Source organism: Varroa destructor, unplaced genomic scaffold (genome assembly GCF_002443255.2).
Source record: "Varroa destructor unplaced genomic scaffold, Vdes_3.0 BEIS01000004.1, whole genome shotgun sequence".
In the NCBI taxonomy this organism is placed as follows: domain Eukaryota; kingdom Metazoa; phylum Arthropoda; class Arachnida; order Mesostigmata; family Varroidae; genus Varroa; species Varroa destructor.
The window spans coordinates 7613897-7631750 of record NW_019211457.1 but is presented as its reverse complement, the minus strand read 5'-3'; the positions used below and the strand labels follow the sequence as shown (position 1 = coordinate 7631750).

General features: G+C 39.5%; 1 protein-coding gene and 1 long non-coding RNA gene across 5 annotated transcripts in view; one reads left to right on the top strand and one right to left on the bottom strand.

Annotated features, from left to right (window-relative positions):
* LOC147755795 (uncharacterized) overlaps nt 1–17854 on the top strand; it is a 41096-nt gene that overhangs the window by 17191 nt on the left and 6051 nt on the right. For 2 of the 3 annotated variants that reach the window (XR_015326272.1, XR_015326269.1), the window contains exons 2-3: nt 12603–12727; nt 15904–15970. This is a non-coding gene — a long non-coding RNA (uncharacterized LOC147755795). The remainder of the gene's footprint in view (nt 1–12602; nt 12728–15903; nt 15971–17854) is intronic. The other variant, XR_015326270.1, reaches the window with a different exon arrangement.
* The window catches only part of LOC111250378 (uncharacterized), a 59869-nt gene continuing 47456 nt past the window's right edge, over nt 5442–17854 (bottom strand). For both annotated transcript variants that reach the window (XM_086986869.1, XM_022805547.2), the window contains exons 13-16: nt 14417–14658; nt 12634–12773; nt 12024–12185; nt 5442–8183 (exon numbers count right to left, since the gene is read on the bottom strand). In XM_086986869.1, the coding sequence (XP_086842995.1) occupies nt 7359–8183; nt 12024–12185; nt 12634–12773; nt 14417–14658 (1369 nt within the window). In that variant the 3' untranslated portion in view covers nt 5442–7358. The remainder of the gene's footprint in view (nt 8184–12023; nt 12186–12633; nt 12774–14416; nt 14659–17854) is intronic.

Genomic DNA, 17854 nt, shown 5'->3' with positions numbered 1-17854 from the left:
GGAGGAACTTAATTAATAAAACGCCCTACCTATCTAGATCATGAATGACAAGGTCCGTTAAACGCCTCCGGTAGCGCTCAATATGTCACTGGTACAGTAAAGGACATTTCGTTCTGGTTCGCTTTCTGTACGTGCAATTAGCTAACTCGTACAATGCCTGTGAATCGGCATAATGAGAATGATTTCATATTCCCCTAAAGGGAACAGCCTTCATATTCCCCTAAAGGGAACAGCCTTGGACCGAATCTTTTACAATCCTTGCCGACGGCTAAGTTATGGCAACAGCACGAAGCGAGCTGAAAAGGAGTCAACAGCTGCGTCCTGGTCTACCGTTCATCGACGTCCTTTTCCAGACGCATTTGTGTCTACAACGGGTTATACTCTGTTACCGATAACGATGATACTGTACTTGTGGTTTAATTAGCGTATTCTATATTTATTGATTTTTAACAAATATCTCCATGTAGTAATCTCGAAATTTCGTCTAGGGGCTATTCGGGTGAAGGCATGCTAATGAATTTTTCAAATAGTACTTTACAATAAACAAGTGACGTTCAGTTCTACTTTACAAATTAGCTTTTAATAATAATTTAATAAACAATTCGGCATTAAATTCAAAATAAACGTCTGCTTGCTGAGGGCAGGATAATATAATTCTATCAGTTACTACGCATTAATAAACATGCAAGTTTTCATCGACTCATACTTAGATTATTTTTTAAAATCTCTGCTAATTGTGGTGTTCCTGATAACGTACGCCTAGTCGCCCCCATACGTTATGCGTACGTTATCAGGAACTGATTCCTACAATGAAAATGATATAAAATATAATAGAATTGTATTTTTTCCGGCTGTTGCTTACTATTGATTCACAAAGTATCCTTTTAGGCCAGCGATGACGCTAGGCATAACCAGATTGCTGAATGCCCATGCGTTGTGCCGATCTTCGTAATACCAAGCTACGCCTTTTTCGTATTAAATGGTGCGCAAATTACGGTTGAAGTAAAATACGGCAGAGCTAAACAATGCAAAACTCGGATACATGAAAAATTCGATTACATACTAGTGCCCATATTTTTTTTTTATTTCCTAGAATATTTAGGGAGTCGAAGGCGCGAACTGCCTCGTCAATAAACGTCCGAACCTGCCCTAACAGAAAGTGATTCCAATACGAAGAGCAGTATTCGCTAAGGTCTAAATGTGGCCTGATTAGGTAGATTATAGATATTGCGCCGGGCTCCATTGCCGACTCGTCTAAACCCGTGTTAAAATCATATGAGGTCGAACATATACATATATACATGTGTATTATGAAACCGTTATTTGCGTCTTTGAATATTCCCATAGAAGGTAACAACATTCGTGTCCTATGAATATAGAGATGCCGAAAACTTTTCAAAGTTTCTCTATAAGATATAGCGGATCTCTATATCCATTCTGGAACAGTAAACGCAAGCCAAATTTAATCTAGTTTTAAATGTGCTTCATTCATTTAGCCACTGTTCAAAAAAATACAAGACGCAATTATATTTAAAATTTTCTGCTAAAATGTTTAAGGCGTAACATCACTTGCTCAGGGACGGCCATTTCGATCAAAAATGATACTGCAACCATCCCATCACCGGCACGGAAGGGTCTGAAACGTAGTAACAGCGCCCTCTTACAACCACTGTTGAAGGTAGCTGTACTCAAGAGTGTACGGAAGTCATCATATATGAAGAGTTCATTTATATCAGACTATAGATACTGGGGGGGGGGGGGGGGGGGGACTGGAAGGTTTGGCTGGTTTGTTTTTAGACATGTTCACTCTGAACGAAACCCATTTGTAAATTGTTATTTTACAAACCGCTGAGTTTAGCAGACTGCAACTAATGCTATGAACAATTGATGGTACAAAAAAAATTTCATAGTAAGTAATAAAAACGTGTCTAACGGTATCGTAGCCAATGCAATAAGCCTAATCATATGATGATACTATTTTTGGCTTTTCTTCCATCTCTACGAAGTTAAAGCCACGACGCATTACAGGTTTCTTGTAGCGCCGAAATCCATATACGAGCTGCAACTAGCGTAAATCTTGTCGCAGAAAATACATACGATGCGTGTCGGACTACGTCTAAGCAACAGATGACAGCCCAAACAAAGCGGCAGACTTCGCGAGTCTTAGATCTAATTCCCGCATAAACTGCGACGATTCGTTGGAAATGATTACTATATTTAGTATTAGTTTTCACATCATTGTCACTTTGTTGTTTAGTAAACGTCAATATACTCTTTGAGCTTTCGATACATTTGTCTTGATATTCTTAGACTCGAAAGGAAGTTGTCGATTAACTACTAAACATACCACAGTGCCTCGTGCATCCTGTCATGTTCCACAATTTTCCCCCATCTTTCGACGTCCCGCTAGAGGGTAACGGTTTTATTTCGAACAGATTTACTGACCGCGTTTTAAGTTCTTGATCCGTGTCAAAGGCATCGCTACGAAACTAATTGCCCAGTGAATGGTGTAGGTGAAAATTTATCAACAGAAGATCCGGAAAATATTAGAGTTGCAACAGGGCCTCCCATTCGATGTCTAGGAGGATTTGCTTGACGATGTTTGTCGTCTGATTCCCGAACAGGATGGCCTGACCTCATCTATCGGGCCTTTTCTTTTGAATAGATTCGATGCAATTGGGCCAAATAAACAAGCCGGTCAACTGTCTGGTTCATAGAAAGCAATTTCCAGTGGATCAGGCCCTCGCAGTCCCACCAAGCACAAAGCATAACCTTTTTTTTGGATGAAGATCTGATTAAACTTCTGACCTTGGCTTTTCTTTTGGAGCCACTTATTCCGATTCCAGATTCATGTTGAGATGTATACGCCACTTCAATGTTACCGTCCTGGACTATTTCGCCGGCGTTTTAGCTACGCTGAAACGCACAGTACATTGAGGCGTTGAAAGTGTGCTTTTTTTCTTTTATCTGCAACATCAATATTTGAGGAATCTTTTTGAGTTGAGATTGCTTACAACATAACACTGTTAGAGCACACTAATCGATCGGGACGAGGGTATTTTAAATCGTGTATCAAACGCAAATAGTAAGTAAGGGGAAGTGGGAGAGGAGGTTTTTTAAACTTGCAAAAACCTACTTTTAAATTTGATGAACGCCCAAGAAGTAATTTCGGGGTCCTTTTAATCTTTACTATTCGTAAATCTTGTTTAGTCATCTGGTTTAAAGTTTTGTACGCTTAACTTCTGCAGGCTTTATCGCATTAAAGACTAAACCTAGCCATCTCAAGGGCTCTAGACACAGATCATTGATTAATTAGTCGTGTATGTATGTATGTAGGTATAATATGTAGTAAGTGAATCCTGAGTTAACTCAGTCTAACGCTACTCTAGCAAGTTCTGCACGAAGTCAGTATTGAAAACGAAGAAAAACGAAGAAATCCTTTATAACAGCCTTAACCTGCGAGTATTAGGCGAAAGGCTCTTGAAACGAGCTAGACGATGATGGGACTATTCTCTGGCTAATTAAACATCAACGTTTTATGTAAGGCACCTGTGAATAGCCTCTCTGTATGTATCGGCAAGCATGTAACGGGACATGCAATAAATGAATGATTATTTCCATTTTCACATCATACTTCAATGATTATAACTGTATTTTTGGTTAGATCATGTTTTCTCTGCAGTAGGTACAATTTACTTTGTAACAGGTATAGGTAAAATTACTAATTATGATTATATTAACAATCTAGGCTACATGAGGCCATCATCAGTTGTAGAAGTATGTGCTATTTGACTTTGTTTGTGTGAAACTGCAAAAGGCCATTGCCTTTACCATAATTGGAACGGTTCTGTATAACGAAATGAATGAACAACATCTTTTTATACTTAGAATCTCTTTGGTTACGAAGTGCTATTGAACTATGGCGGTGCAATTGGCTTAGTTTTTCTTTTTCTTTAGCCAACGATACTTCTTTTCGGCAGCCTCCTATTACGCCCTGTAAATAATTAAATAGAACAGAACGATAGTGTTATACGAACACTCGTTACTCTTTTTTTCGCGGCGAGACATTTATCTTTTTCTGTGTGATAATGGTCTTTATGATCGTGGATGCCTTAAAGCAAGGCCCGACAGGCTCAGTTGTTAGACCTCCACTAATCCCCTTTCCAGGACTCAATTCTAGGGCTTTTGCGAACCCTAATAAAACTGCGACGAACGCATGCCAGCAATCATACAAACTGCGCTATAGAAACGGCTCCCTCAGATACTTCCCTGAGCTATCGTTTAAACGAAGAACAGTTCGACGTTGATATATAATCGTTGCAAGTCGCGAGGGTGGGTGGGTGTTTGGCTGCTTGACTGCGTAGTCCGCGCTAGTATCTATGCGTGCTCGACGCCGCAGGTAAACTTTGTATTACGGTATGCCCAGACATACCTTTCGGTTCCACAGGAACTCTGAGCTGATCTAAACGACTGAGATGAGTATGTCGACTACTATTTAGTCTAGAAGTAACAGAAGTCTGAGTTTGGTCAGAGTTCGTGCTCTGTATATTCGGATGAGGGTACACTTGATCCTATTCACCACAGTACATAAGTAGAAACCCATGTTGTTAATTTAAAAAAGGGGGCAAGCAAAATCCTGGCCACTACGAAGCATACAAAACCTAAAAAGGGGGGTAAACTCTCAAAGTCTGCAATAAAGCGATTCATTTTCTTACTGGATATGTGGAATGTATTCGGTGAAGAACGTAGTAGCAAGTTCTCGTCTTTCGTGTGAAATGCTACGCGGCTTACTGGAAGGAAAAAACAAAATTTGTTTTTTACTTTTTGTTTTGTAAACGAATCGATCTTTTTCCAGACGCAAATTCAATTAGCCCATTTAGAACTAATTTTTTGCTTACTTTTCATTAGTATAAAAGCTAATTTTCAAACAATTAACGCGCTTTGAAATCAGACGGTTTTTATCTGCTCTATTATCGAAGAGACTCCGATTGCCGTACTTTAGGCTTAATGAAGTTTTTCAAGGTCATTTGGAACAATCAGGGACAAAGTCCAGCAACCTATTCACTAGGGTCTAGCAACAATGTGTAAAAGCTTTACGTCGCTTATCTAGTTGATCCATTTAGCTCGTCGATGATCTCTTTCAAATGATAACACATGCATATTTATGTTTTCAATCATCTCTTGTTTGCTTATTTTTAAAATACTGAAGATTATCAGTAGTATAACAAGTTGCCTTTAAATCGTCCAGTTAATCGGATCGCGTATTATAGAATATAGAAGTAAGGTCCGTTAAATTTAGCTCTCGTCAGAGCTCTCTATTGAACCGGTAAGAAGAAGAAGAAGAAAGTTCGAAAAGTCTAAAGCTGGATTTCCACGGTGTTTAGGACACGCGTTAATATACCCACACATTCCCTTTTTGTCTACCGCTAGAAAAAAAATCATTTATATTGAGACCATCACAGTGTCATATTTATTGTATCATTCATATATTTAAACCATTTTATTAATTCCGTTCGATTCGACTTCACTTTAATCGATTGTGATCGTATTTAATTCAATGAAGAATAGAAAAACATAATTAACACACGGCTACAATCTATTTCCGTATTTTATTTCGTGTCATGTTGATTTATGTTTATGTTATTTGTGTCACTAGCGTTGTCTTTCAGGCCAAGTGCTCAATTTCTCTTGTCCTTGAGTTGTCTATCCGACAACTTCCACTCCATCCATGATTTGGCCAAACACCATTATCTGACCTGTTTAACAGTGCGCGCTTCTAATCAATTTTTTCGCATACAGCTTCTCAACACAGTCATCTTTATCAGTCTAGATTTTGTCACCATTTCCGCCTTTGCTATTTTGCATTCTTTTTTTTGTCTTCCCTCTGTTCCTCTCTCATCTTTTTAAATTTTTTTTGCCGCCAATTTTGCTTTTTTTTTCTTTTTCGTTTTTTTTTTATACAAAGAGTTTTCAAAATACAATTATACACATTATCGCAAGAAGATACAATATATTCTGATTATATGTACACATTAATTTTACTCTAGTCCATTTCTTTGTTGTGCTCTCCTCCAAGGTGAAGCATGAACCCTGCATACAGGATACACGCTCAGCACGCCTCAGTATATCGGGTCTATCATTTCTCTTTACCTATTCTAAGCTACCTTAGTACTCACACGGATTACGACATTCCATTTGCCAGCTCTCGGCTGGATTATTCCCTTTCCGTCCCGCCATTCTACGCGCAGATTCGCAAGAGTAAATCCTTTATCGCTTCGGTGTTCGTCTGCTATGTACTTTTTCCTGGATTTTCATGCACTTATTACATTAGCAATTGCTGTAGACCTCTACGTACCTGGCTGTCTGTGTCGTGTTATACTTTTCATTTCCGTCGATGGCCCAGTAATTTTGAAAAAACGATTTATTTTAGATAGGAATTTTTTCTTATCTAGCAATAGTGTGCATACGCTCTTGTCGGCATTTGTTATGTCGCATAGTTGTTAGTGACTTCTACGTAATATTCAATTTTATTTAATACTGCGATTTCAATACATATCTGACCGGGAAGAAGTCTTACCGAATTTGTGAGCTAATATGTTACTATTGATTAGCATCATCCTTTTAGTCGTGTCTTAATTATAATTATATTATTATACCAATTAATATATATTAGCAAGCATACTCGACGAAATATGGCGGCCCAAATTTTCATGCATACCTAAGTTAATTATACTGTTGGTTTATGCACAGTTGTCGGGTGATTTTGACACACGATTCGCTTTTGACTCTCGTCTGTTATTAAAAATTTCTCAAAAAAATGAAAATAATCGCTTGCCTTTCCGTCTTTTTCTGTTGAATTTGACTTGCTTTGACTACCACCTTGCCTCTTGTTCCACCATCGTTTCAACTGTTAGCCTTCGCGTCGTATCCATTTTTCTCTTGCTTTATTCTATATTTGCCTAATCGAGCTTCATTTCCGCAAAACTATATACTCACCCTTAGCTCAATTCGGGTGCCTACCTTATACATACCACTCTGCTTCAATTTAATTTTCTCATCATTTTCAGTTTCTTCATCACTATTCACCTGCTGATTTTCGATTTGTAACTGCTTCGATCTCAACGCCTTTACATCGTCCTTTGTATTCCTCGACGTTTGCTAGATAGATTTAATTTTATAAATTTTTTTCACTATCCACTTTTTCCCCTTAAGCGTGATCGCGTTCTTCAGCATAGTTTACATCCTCATCCGATTCACTTTTTATTTTACAATACACACACACACACACACGCGCACGCAAACACACAACCATACACGCATTCACACACGCACCAACTCACGAAAAGAGAATTTGTTAATCACACACAACTTTCCCGCGAGGAGTTGTAAGTTCCTACCGTTCCAACAGCTGCCGCTGCTGCTGCTGCCGCCGCCGCCGCCGTCGCCGAGACGGCGTTATCCTCTTGCAGCTGTAACAATGATGTCGATGTCTGGTTATTCGATTGATGCTGTTGTTGTGCCACCCGCTTGCGTTTTTGCAGCGTGCTTAAAAATGAAATTTCATCCCCAGGTTGTTGCTGGGACAGTGGGGGGACCACATCCGTTCCCGATGTCGTGGACGATAACGCCAGAGTAACGGAGCTAACTGTTGAGTTACTACTGTTGATGCCACCATTGAGGCCAACACCGATTCCAACAGAGGACGGCGAGATCATCGGTGAAATCATGGACGTCATTCCGGGTACGCTGGACATAGACCCGGGTGTTGACTTCGCTTGAGCCCCGCTTGAGGGCGGCGCGCTTATCAATGTCGAATGATGATGGAGTTGCTGTTGATGTTGCTCCGGATGCGGCTGTGTTTGCTGCTGTTGATAAGAAGAAATCTGACGGCTATGCGAAGTAGGACTAACTATCGCACCGCTGGTGAGGCCTGTTTTCACGTGCCGAAAATGTTGATCGAGTAGACTCGAATTCGATGGTGGAGGCGGCGGGTCACTGTGCACGCCATGCCCTACTCCGCCAAAGCCGCCGCCGCCGCCGCCGCCAGGGAGTAAACGTGGAGCTCCCCCCAAGCTGCCATTGGTCAAACTACAGATCTCCTCAACATTGCTGAGTTGCAGCAAGCCAGGCTTACGCTGAGAACGCTGTTGAGTTCGGAGTGTGGCGTAGAGATCAACCGCGGACTGAAACGAGAATTCAAATATCGAACGCGCTAGACTGATGATTTAGTTAATAATTGTCCCTCTAGTTAATTGAATGTCGTTTGCATAAGATCGTTGATCGCTGAGTACACAAGTACACGCGCACCTCGTTCGTAATACCAGCGTACACTCCCAGGGTGGCTTGCGTATAAAATTCTGTCAGACACGCAGCAAATGAATCACCCGAGTTCCGATTTCTATTATCTAACATACTACCACGACAAATACATCATCTTAATTCAGATAATGTTCAATGCAATGATTAATTATTCATACATGCGCGCATATTCTGTTTCTGTGATAAATTATCACAGATGCCAGTAACAAATGCTAATCCTACTAACGCTGCAACAGTTACAAACCGATTCATCTAGTTCGTTAATTTACTTTGAAATTCAGTCAGCTTCTCAAGCCAAACAGCCACCAGACGCCTTGGGCAATCTGCGGTTCACAAGCAGACACGCATTAAGATCTGAACTCTACACCCCCTCAATTCCAGCTCCATATTCATGAACCTCTCCGTCTTCCTTTGCCCTTATCCCTCGTTATTCGCACCGTCTACGTATAAGGCCCGCATGTTAATGATTTTGTTGTTGTATCGTAGAGAGTATCGTGTCGGCCGACGCCGATATACTGTTCACAACAGTAACAATGATGAGGTACGTTCTACCGTCGTGCTTGCCAGCTCAGCGTTCGAAAGGAGCGAATGTACGCACAGCCTGACAGCGGACGCGCACATGTTCGTGTACGTCTAAATCCAGTCAACGTTGTATGTCCAGTCAGGGGCAACAACAGGCTGTGTGTACTAGTTCGATGCTACGGAGTTTTTTTTTCACATGAATATATATAATAATGGCTTAGAGAAAAAACACGCCTAGTTCTAACAACAACTCGAATAGGAATCAGCAGAACTACGTTTGATCGATAGGATATGGTCATCGTTATTAACCTTGCACACTCAAAAAGTATCCAGAGATAATAAATATATAGCCAAGGTGTGAAATAATCTCATATATGCAGGATCATACGGGAAAAAGCCGACAGAATTTAGAATTGGGTACAATATGGATCGGACCCAGTATCAACCTGAGGACAGCGGACAGACCGATAAATCTAAGCACTTGTCGAGTTTCATTCATATTGAGACTAGCCTCGAAGGCCGGATGGCAATAGGATCTATGCCGCGCCAAGGGTCCTTTGAAGCGAAAATGTATCTTTTAGGTACGCCTATCCAGCTACGTTTATTAGGCAAAACATATACAAATAGCAGTTCTCAGCTGTTGATTGCAACGATTCAGTCGAATGACCGGAATCGAATCTCTGTAGCACAGAAAGGAGTGGACCCTCGTTAATCATAGATAAATACCTAATAAGTGATCTTTGATCGTAAAAGACAATTAGCTGTTTATATCGATGTTCTCTATTTTACCGATAATTGTAGACATGTATGATAAACGAGGTGTACAACGATGCGTATCGGTGCAAAGGTACCTATGATAGTTATCCATGCTTTTCTGCGTGATCGAGTGTAGGCGATCGATAAGCGACACTATTTCCTTTTTATCTGACTACTACGAAGCAGGCCAACATTGAGTCACCTAGTGGGGCAAACTTCATTGTGTTTGTAGTGTAATATATTTTTAAAAGATTCAACATCACGCTGCTATCGAACCTATCCTGTACTATAGCAGGCATAATAGACAAAGCTTTTGAGTTTCAATATCTACTGTCGTGCAAGCCAGTCTAATGTCTTGACATGACAGTTTGATGCCCTTCGAAAAATTAATGGTTTTTATTTACGAGTTGGAGAAAAAAACAATTTAAGCCTATATAATCTGTAGAGAAAAACTGCAACGACATATAGAAGCCGAGGACACGGTGGGATTTTTCACGAATCCAGCTCTTTGTTAGATTCTATAGTAGATCGCGACACATGCGACACTCAGAAAATTACGGTGAGCACAGACTACTACCATAGCAATGTTTTGATACAGTTATCTTCGTTTAACTGGTAGTTGTTTTCACTATGCTTTGCGACTTTACCAGATGGTTCGATCTACTTCAACTTCATGTTAAAATCGAATGCTACCTGGGTGTGTTTGTAGCTTCAGTCTTCCTTCGAATCTGCGTAAGGCCCCAATACTGAGTCTGATTGTTTGTCTTTCAGTATTCCATCTGTGTCTGTTATTTGTGAATATTAATGATCAATAAAGCTACTACTATCTATATATTATTGCTATTGCACGAACCGCAAAGCTGATGTTGCAGTTGTTTTTACTAGCCCGTCAGCGAGCTTCCTCGTTCAAAGATGATTTCCTCTGCCTTCGCCATCAGACCAGTACGATACAAAGGTCATTGGCAGCGGTTATTTTGATAAAAAAAAAAAAAAAAAAAGTACTACATTTGCGTACTTTCGTGCTTCAAAGAAATGCCCACCGGATGCAAGGAATAATCAATATTTTCTATCGATCAAGATCATTTTTCGACATGTTCTTCCGAGACGCATGTTGAATATCCGCTTGCTTACGATCCTTCCTTTGAATGGTGTTACGTTTTGTCTGCATGAACAATGGTGGTTCACAATTTTTATCTGGGACAATTAATATCCTTTTCATCGATCTATCTAATGCTTGCTAGCCAATGCCGACTGGTCTGCTAGGTCAGTTATCGTTCAAGCCTCATGGCACTGAGAAACAGAAACCAGGAATAAGCAAAAATCGATATTTATCGGTCATGGACGCACCTACGCCTCCCTCTCGCTCCACTTTGACACCGACGAACTTTCGAAAACGTGCACAGTCTCAATTCGTAGACAGAAGGAACAGAAAGGAGCAGACTCGACGATAGAATTTACATAGCTTCTAAAATCTATTTGTTTTTCGTTCGCAGACAATAGTAGCGATAACTGAGACTGACCAATTCAGCGTTCGACGCACAATGGACGAAGCCATTGCTTAGTTTTTGCAATTACCTGCAAAGCCATGCAAGTGCTACATATGGTTTAATTCCCTTTTCTCTATCTCTTTCGTGCCTGGATCGTTGCGCGTCTCTGACTGCGGAAAGCCGTGGAACACGGTCAATTTAGATAGACCATACGCTCGCATATATAGTTTTTTAATAGTCTGAGAATAAGTTACTTGATAATAAAAATAAGATTTTTCCTCTCAACATTTTATTGCTCTCATTCCTGAAAATCAAGAGAAATTTTGCATTTCTATTATATGTGATTCTGTTGCTACTTTGGCAGATGTAAAGTTAAGATCTTCAAACAGATGGCTGACTTTTTCTCAAGTGGTCAAGAAAGCTTGCCCCACCCTGTGTATATATATTTATGTATGTATCCCTTGTACGACTATTTAATCACTAACAGCCATAGGTAGATAATAAGCTTCATTTAGAGCTGGCAGAACGAGCGGAGCTGGCAAGGGAAATCTTTATGACGTCTCTGGGTATAAGACTAGTATTTTAGCTTTCAAAAAAAATATATATAAAATAAAAAGGGCAATGCAGACTACGTCTTAAGAGACGCCACCACGTACCGAAGAACTTCTGTGTTGATACTTAAAGTAATCAGAATTACGATTCAGACGGAGGTTGTTTAATCGACGCGCACATAATAAGATAAAAGGTCCGCATATTGCCACATTGTCTTGCTTTACATTACAGCAAGAAAGGTCACTACGTTCTCCACTTATAAACCATTTCTACAGAGTATAGATTTGACTCTATCACACCTAAAGGACTATTTACTCTATATGAATGTATATATATATATATATATTATATATATGTTAGTGGTTTCATAAACGACTTCGTGTTTACCTGTGGGATCCTGTGGGCTCTACTGCTGGTATTGTTGCTATGCTGGTTGTGGCTGGTTCCATTGCCGCTTCTTCGTAAAGTACCACAGGTATCTGCAAGCAGTTCGGCGGCGGACTCGTGACTCAGGTCCCCAGCTCCACCAACTGAGAATCCTCCGTACCCCTGGAGGTGAATAATTAAATAACAATTTAACGTTAAACCAGGCATAAACACAGCCCGCCTCGTTCTTAGATTTAGGCGCCTGAAGCAACGGTTAGCAACGACGCCAAATAAAACAGTTCGAACAATCTGGTTTAGTAAGATATCACGAACAAGCAAGTTAACTCATCTTCGATTTAGTAGTTGATTTAGGTGTAAACTTAGTGTTTTTGTTATTTTCTAATTTGTATTAATTTTCTATATTTTTATATTTATTTTTCTATTGAACAAAAAAAAAAAGAAAAAAGACAGAGAGAGAGAGAGGGAGAGAAGATCTCTTGCTTCTCAACTGGCTTTCGACATAGAGTGCCTTTCTTGCTTTCCATAGTTACAGTTCTGTATTTATTATGTAGACAAATAAGAGCGTTATCTTTATTGCAGTCAGTTCCAGAAGATGCGATCAATCACGTACCGGACTAACGACTGGATCGGTGAGGGATAGCTCCGTGGAATGAGCACTAGCTGCCCCTCTTTTCACGCCACCCCCTATGAGACCTCCCGTCGAGGTAGTGTAGAATAAGCCACATTCGCCATCCTCATGAGTTGTAAAATCTGAGAGATACAATATTGTTTACGTTATAAATGGGTAGTTTTGTCCATTAAAAATATTATACCCTTTCTCACGTTATCGGCTGGTTTTGCTAAGAACAAAATAATGAAACCATCACTAAACGATACTGATAGATAAAGGTTTACCCAAAGAAAGTTTGTTTACTTGTTATTCAGATGGAATTTAACGTCGTAGTTATAATCTCAGCCAGGAACGTATTGCGTTGAAGTATCACCGATGCTCAGACGAAAGTGAGCATATACTTTGTAAAAGCCGCAGCTGCAAAACATCTAAGTCAAAGTAAAGAGCTGGTGGTGGAAGAAAGATGGAGGACTGAACCGATGCCGGTGACCTGCTATGATATGCATTCACAGGATATAGCACTTAAACTAGAATAAACTCTGGCGAGCTGTTTGTCATAAGGCTGCTCTTCGTAATAGAAGAGACTCTGTTTGTGGTAAAAGCCAATGCGTCGATTTGAACAAGAGCGAGCTACTGCCCAATTTCATCACGCTAAACGGACCCCCTACCGAAATCAAAGATTTGGTTTTCTGCTAGAAATCGGCTGTCTATTTTATTGCTAGTTTTCGTGCGGCTTCTGAAAAACCCGACGAGGGCTTCAGTAGGTCTTAGACTGAAAATATATCAAAATAGCTCAAAAAACCAATCACGTTTTATACACCTAGAGTTTTTCTTCAAGAAATACAAAGGAAGATACCATTTATCAAGTGGACCGTCCAGATAAGTTTCAAAAAGGCTTTTTGTGCTTTTGTATGTTGCAGTCTTAGAACGTCCGGCCTTTCGTTAGCCTAAAATTTAATTTCGCTAATTCCTTTCTTGCTTATAGCATTTGAAATATTGCCTAACGCACGCTCACTATTGAGAGCTCATCTACGAATTAATGAAGCAAATATCTTAAAAAAATTATAAAAAACAATGGTGAGTAGTTTAGGCCCCGAGTCGAAAGAGTGACTGCGGTAAATAGTGCTTGTATACGCCGATAATAACATTGTTATTTTCCTTTATCTATAAAGCTTATACTTTATTTTATTTGAAATTGCTTGTTTCTATTCAGGTATTGTTTTAGAAACAAAGCGTTAAAAAATCCCAATTAAAGCGCCGTATCCCTTATATATAACGTATGCATATATATTTTAAAATGAAAATCTATCGATATACGTTTGTGCTGCCTTTTAGTTGACTCACAGTACATAGCGTTTTACTCGGTTTACTTCAGAGGAAAAACAAAGTGGACAATTTGGTCTCATCCAAATATGTGGTCCGTCTGCCTACGGTCTTTCTTTAGGTATATCTTATTTGAATATACTTGAGCTGCTTTTAAATCAGATCCCGCTATAAAATACTATCCACAACTATCGCACCGCTCATTCACTGTTCCAGGTTGCAGAGTTCAATCGTCTTATTGTTCTGAATCCTATTCCGTGGATCTCTTCGCGTATTGGTTACTAAGTTGAATCACTTAACTATTTGTGTGTTCAAACCGCAAAAAGTTATCTAACAGTATTCCATTGGACGCCCGTAGTCGCAATTGAGCCGTAGCGGCAATAGTAAGTGCGGGCATACTAAAGATTAGGTGAGGGATAGACTGTCTGATGATGGCCGGCCTTACCGCCCGTCAATCTACCTGGACTGTTCGTAGAGATGACTTGACGAGGATGCTCAGCGCTTTTTATCTTGCCGAGCTGCTTCAAGTCCATCGTGTCGCCGGCCAGGCCTCGATGTCCTGTATTGGCCGGCTGTTGTTGGATGATGTCTGGTGCGCGGTTGAGGTCAAACAGCGAATCCGAACAATTTAGGTCACCAGCGTTTCCCAAGGGGCCGAGACCCCCAACGGAGCTTGCATCGGCTTTGAGCTGCGTCACCGACCTATAATCAACACAACAGACTTAATAATGCATCGCCAATTGATCAAAAAATGTTTCATTTTCTGGCAACATATTATTATATCTATGCTACTAACAAAAGTGAATTAAAGTGATGATGATCGATGTTTAATAATGACGAGATCCAATTGTATGAATAGCTTTGTTGATTTTTTAAGCAAAGGTTTACAAAAGTCCTTAACGAAAGAGGGAGCTCATTTAAATGTGAATCGTTCTATTCTATAATATATTCTTTACATTTTTCAAGTGTACCATGAACTGTTTGTTTTTTTTCCTCAAAACAACAAACAAAGGATACTCCTTACTAAGAAAAGTGGGAACAGGCCACCATCAACATCAGGGATAGGCATCAGGCAGAGTTAATTAGTCGAGCACTATCGTTAATCGTTTATGTTCAATTGTGATCATGGGATCACACGTTCTTCACAAGCTTTCACATGGTCTTTAAAGGATTTAGTTTAACTGATCGGAGTAAACCACTTCATAAATGAAGAACCTTTAGTGGACGCCGCTCAGCATATCGGTTGCGGCTTCAATGTAAAACATGGATGCGATCGCTGCTAATTGAGGGTGGTTTTTCCCATTATTGGTTTCCAATTATAGTATTTAAATGTTCTAATATTCGTTAGGGATGTTACTTAGAAGCCGTGCAACAGTGGTATTGCCCTCATGGGCTTTTCTTCCACCATGAACTCATAAGTTCACTCGGTGCTTTGTCCCAAACGTAAAGCTATGGTCAAAACGTCTGCATTAAATCGAACAATTCAGTTCTCTAAATTTACATACGATGCTGCCAGAATCATGATATTCATATAGAAGAATCATTGTGTATTGACAACAACCGCTAGACCTGCGCACCCCAGCGTACACTAGAATAAAGACATTGTTTTGGAAAATACGTTGCCTTAATACAAGCGTTTTTCTCATTTAGTTATCGATGCGGCGGTTTGAAGGGCCATACCCCTGATTAGACGAGGCCAACAGTAGATCAATAAAACATAACATGCGTAAATAGAGGGAATCAATAGTATTTACATCACTTAGTAATCCATTGTCTCGTACTGACAAAAGATCTGAGTACCGCGAAGTATCGCCCTAACAATCAGTACCTTCACCGGGCCACTGAAACTAGAGAGACTGGTCAAGCCGGACTACCTGTAAAAATGGTAGCATTCCCACGGCACTCAAGCCATTTCTGACAAGATCTGATTTTGTAAACCTTCCATAGATTCGTGACGTTTCGTCATCTGATCCAGTTTTAACTGGGGACCTTAATCAGCAACACAACTAATTTCGTGAGTATGTAGGCGCGAAGTCATTTCTCGAATTGTTTCTCTTTCATATCAGCTTGCTATTAGCCATTATGTACCATGTTACGATGCGTAGATGTCCGATTTTACCTATTTTGATCGTTGTTAATAATAAAAATAATATAGTACAGGTTTATATTTCCGTAAAACGGGGGAAACATCTATTTGCAGAAAAGATTTTCCGAGTGCAAATAAACCTGTGTGTTTGTTTGTTTGTTTGAACGAATCTGTCTACTTTCTAAAAGTAAATTCTTAGATTTTTATTATTGTATGACTCGTTCGGTGAATAAAAACGGCATCTACGGGGTCGAGACCAGCGTTCCTTTTCAACACAAAAGAATCAAACCAATCCACAGCCATACATATACATATACATTAAATCGTCGAAAAAAAAAAGTATTAACGGGTTTCAAGCCAAAGTGTAAGCACATATATGTTTTTTTAATATTTTAAAACAATATTTCCACACTAAACATGCGCAATTTGGGTCAAGGATCTTCGTTCATTTTCCTGGGTGCAGCATAATTTCATCGCTATGGAACCTTTCTTGATTTCTGGACGATAAACTGTTACAAGCGGTTTTTTTAATTTTTCCGTTGAAACAACGTTACCGTTATTACTGCAGAGACTGAAACAGATCATAATCTGCCCGAAACCTGAAAGCAAAACCCAGAAATTGTCCACCCCTCCCTTGATTAACTGTTTCGTAAACGGTTTCAAGTTTGATTTTGCAAACGCAATTGAGTGGATGACCTTTAACTTAGCATCGCGCTGCTTACTATAGCAAGTTTCCTTCAGTTGATTTTACAATAGATATTCGATTTTTGGCGATGTCATATCTACTCAGGTCCTGATTTTGCTCAACGATCGCAACTATTTTACCAATTTTTTTCATAGTTAATCAGCCGCTACGATTTTTCCTGTACGAAATTTCCAGAGCTAGCTTGACAAGAGCATCTTTTGCTTCTCCCGATAACACATCTTGGGCATAAACAATTTACAAAAACGCCTAAACGTAAGACTGGTGTGATGAACCGAATATATTGTCGCCGTTACTATGTTAATCACAGGGAATCGGTCAAAAGATCGGCTATTAGTGTGTATAACAATACTAGGTAAAAAAATAGCTGGGTATAATAATACTTAATTCATATTTATATAACAACTTTTCTCTTCATTTGTCGATAACAATTAAAGTGTTCGATTTCGGCTAAAAAAGCGTTTCGTGTCGAGAACATACACAAACGGTCGCTCCATGTCCAACTTTCTTGTTCCTTAGTATCCGCTGAAGAACATTAAAATCTTCCTTTGACTTAAAATAAAGCCACAATTTTTCTTTCATCTGTACGGCTGTTCAAATGAGCGCTGATTTTGTATCGGGTTGGATGTGAAAGAGATAGAAAAGTATTCACTGATTAAAGATTTTTTTACCGATAAAACGTTCAAGAGGTCCATACCAGACATATCCCGAAATCTATATTAGAGTATTTCGTATATTTTCTAGCTTATTCGTGTTACTGTTCATTTCTAAAAAATACTCTCGATTTTAACCAGGCCCACGTCGATAACTGATTTCTTCGTTTGAAGCACTACAGTGATTCCACTAAAAATTCATCGTTAAAAACACGGCTAAAACATGTCTCCTTTTTGCGCACTGCCTTCGATTTGCTGTTAATGTTTCTTAGAAGTTTTCAGTATGTCGGTTCTATGTTCGTTCTTCGACGACATCATTAGTTCAACGTTGGTTCAAGGCGGTGAACCAACAACAGATAAAAACGTCGAATTTTCAACAACACTGATTTTCTAATCACGTTCCATATTTAAGCCTAATCGAATCGTGTGCCACATAAGAAGATTACTTTTGCACAT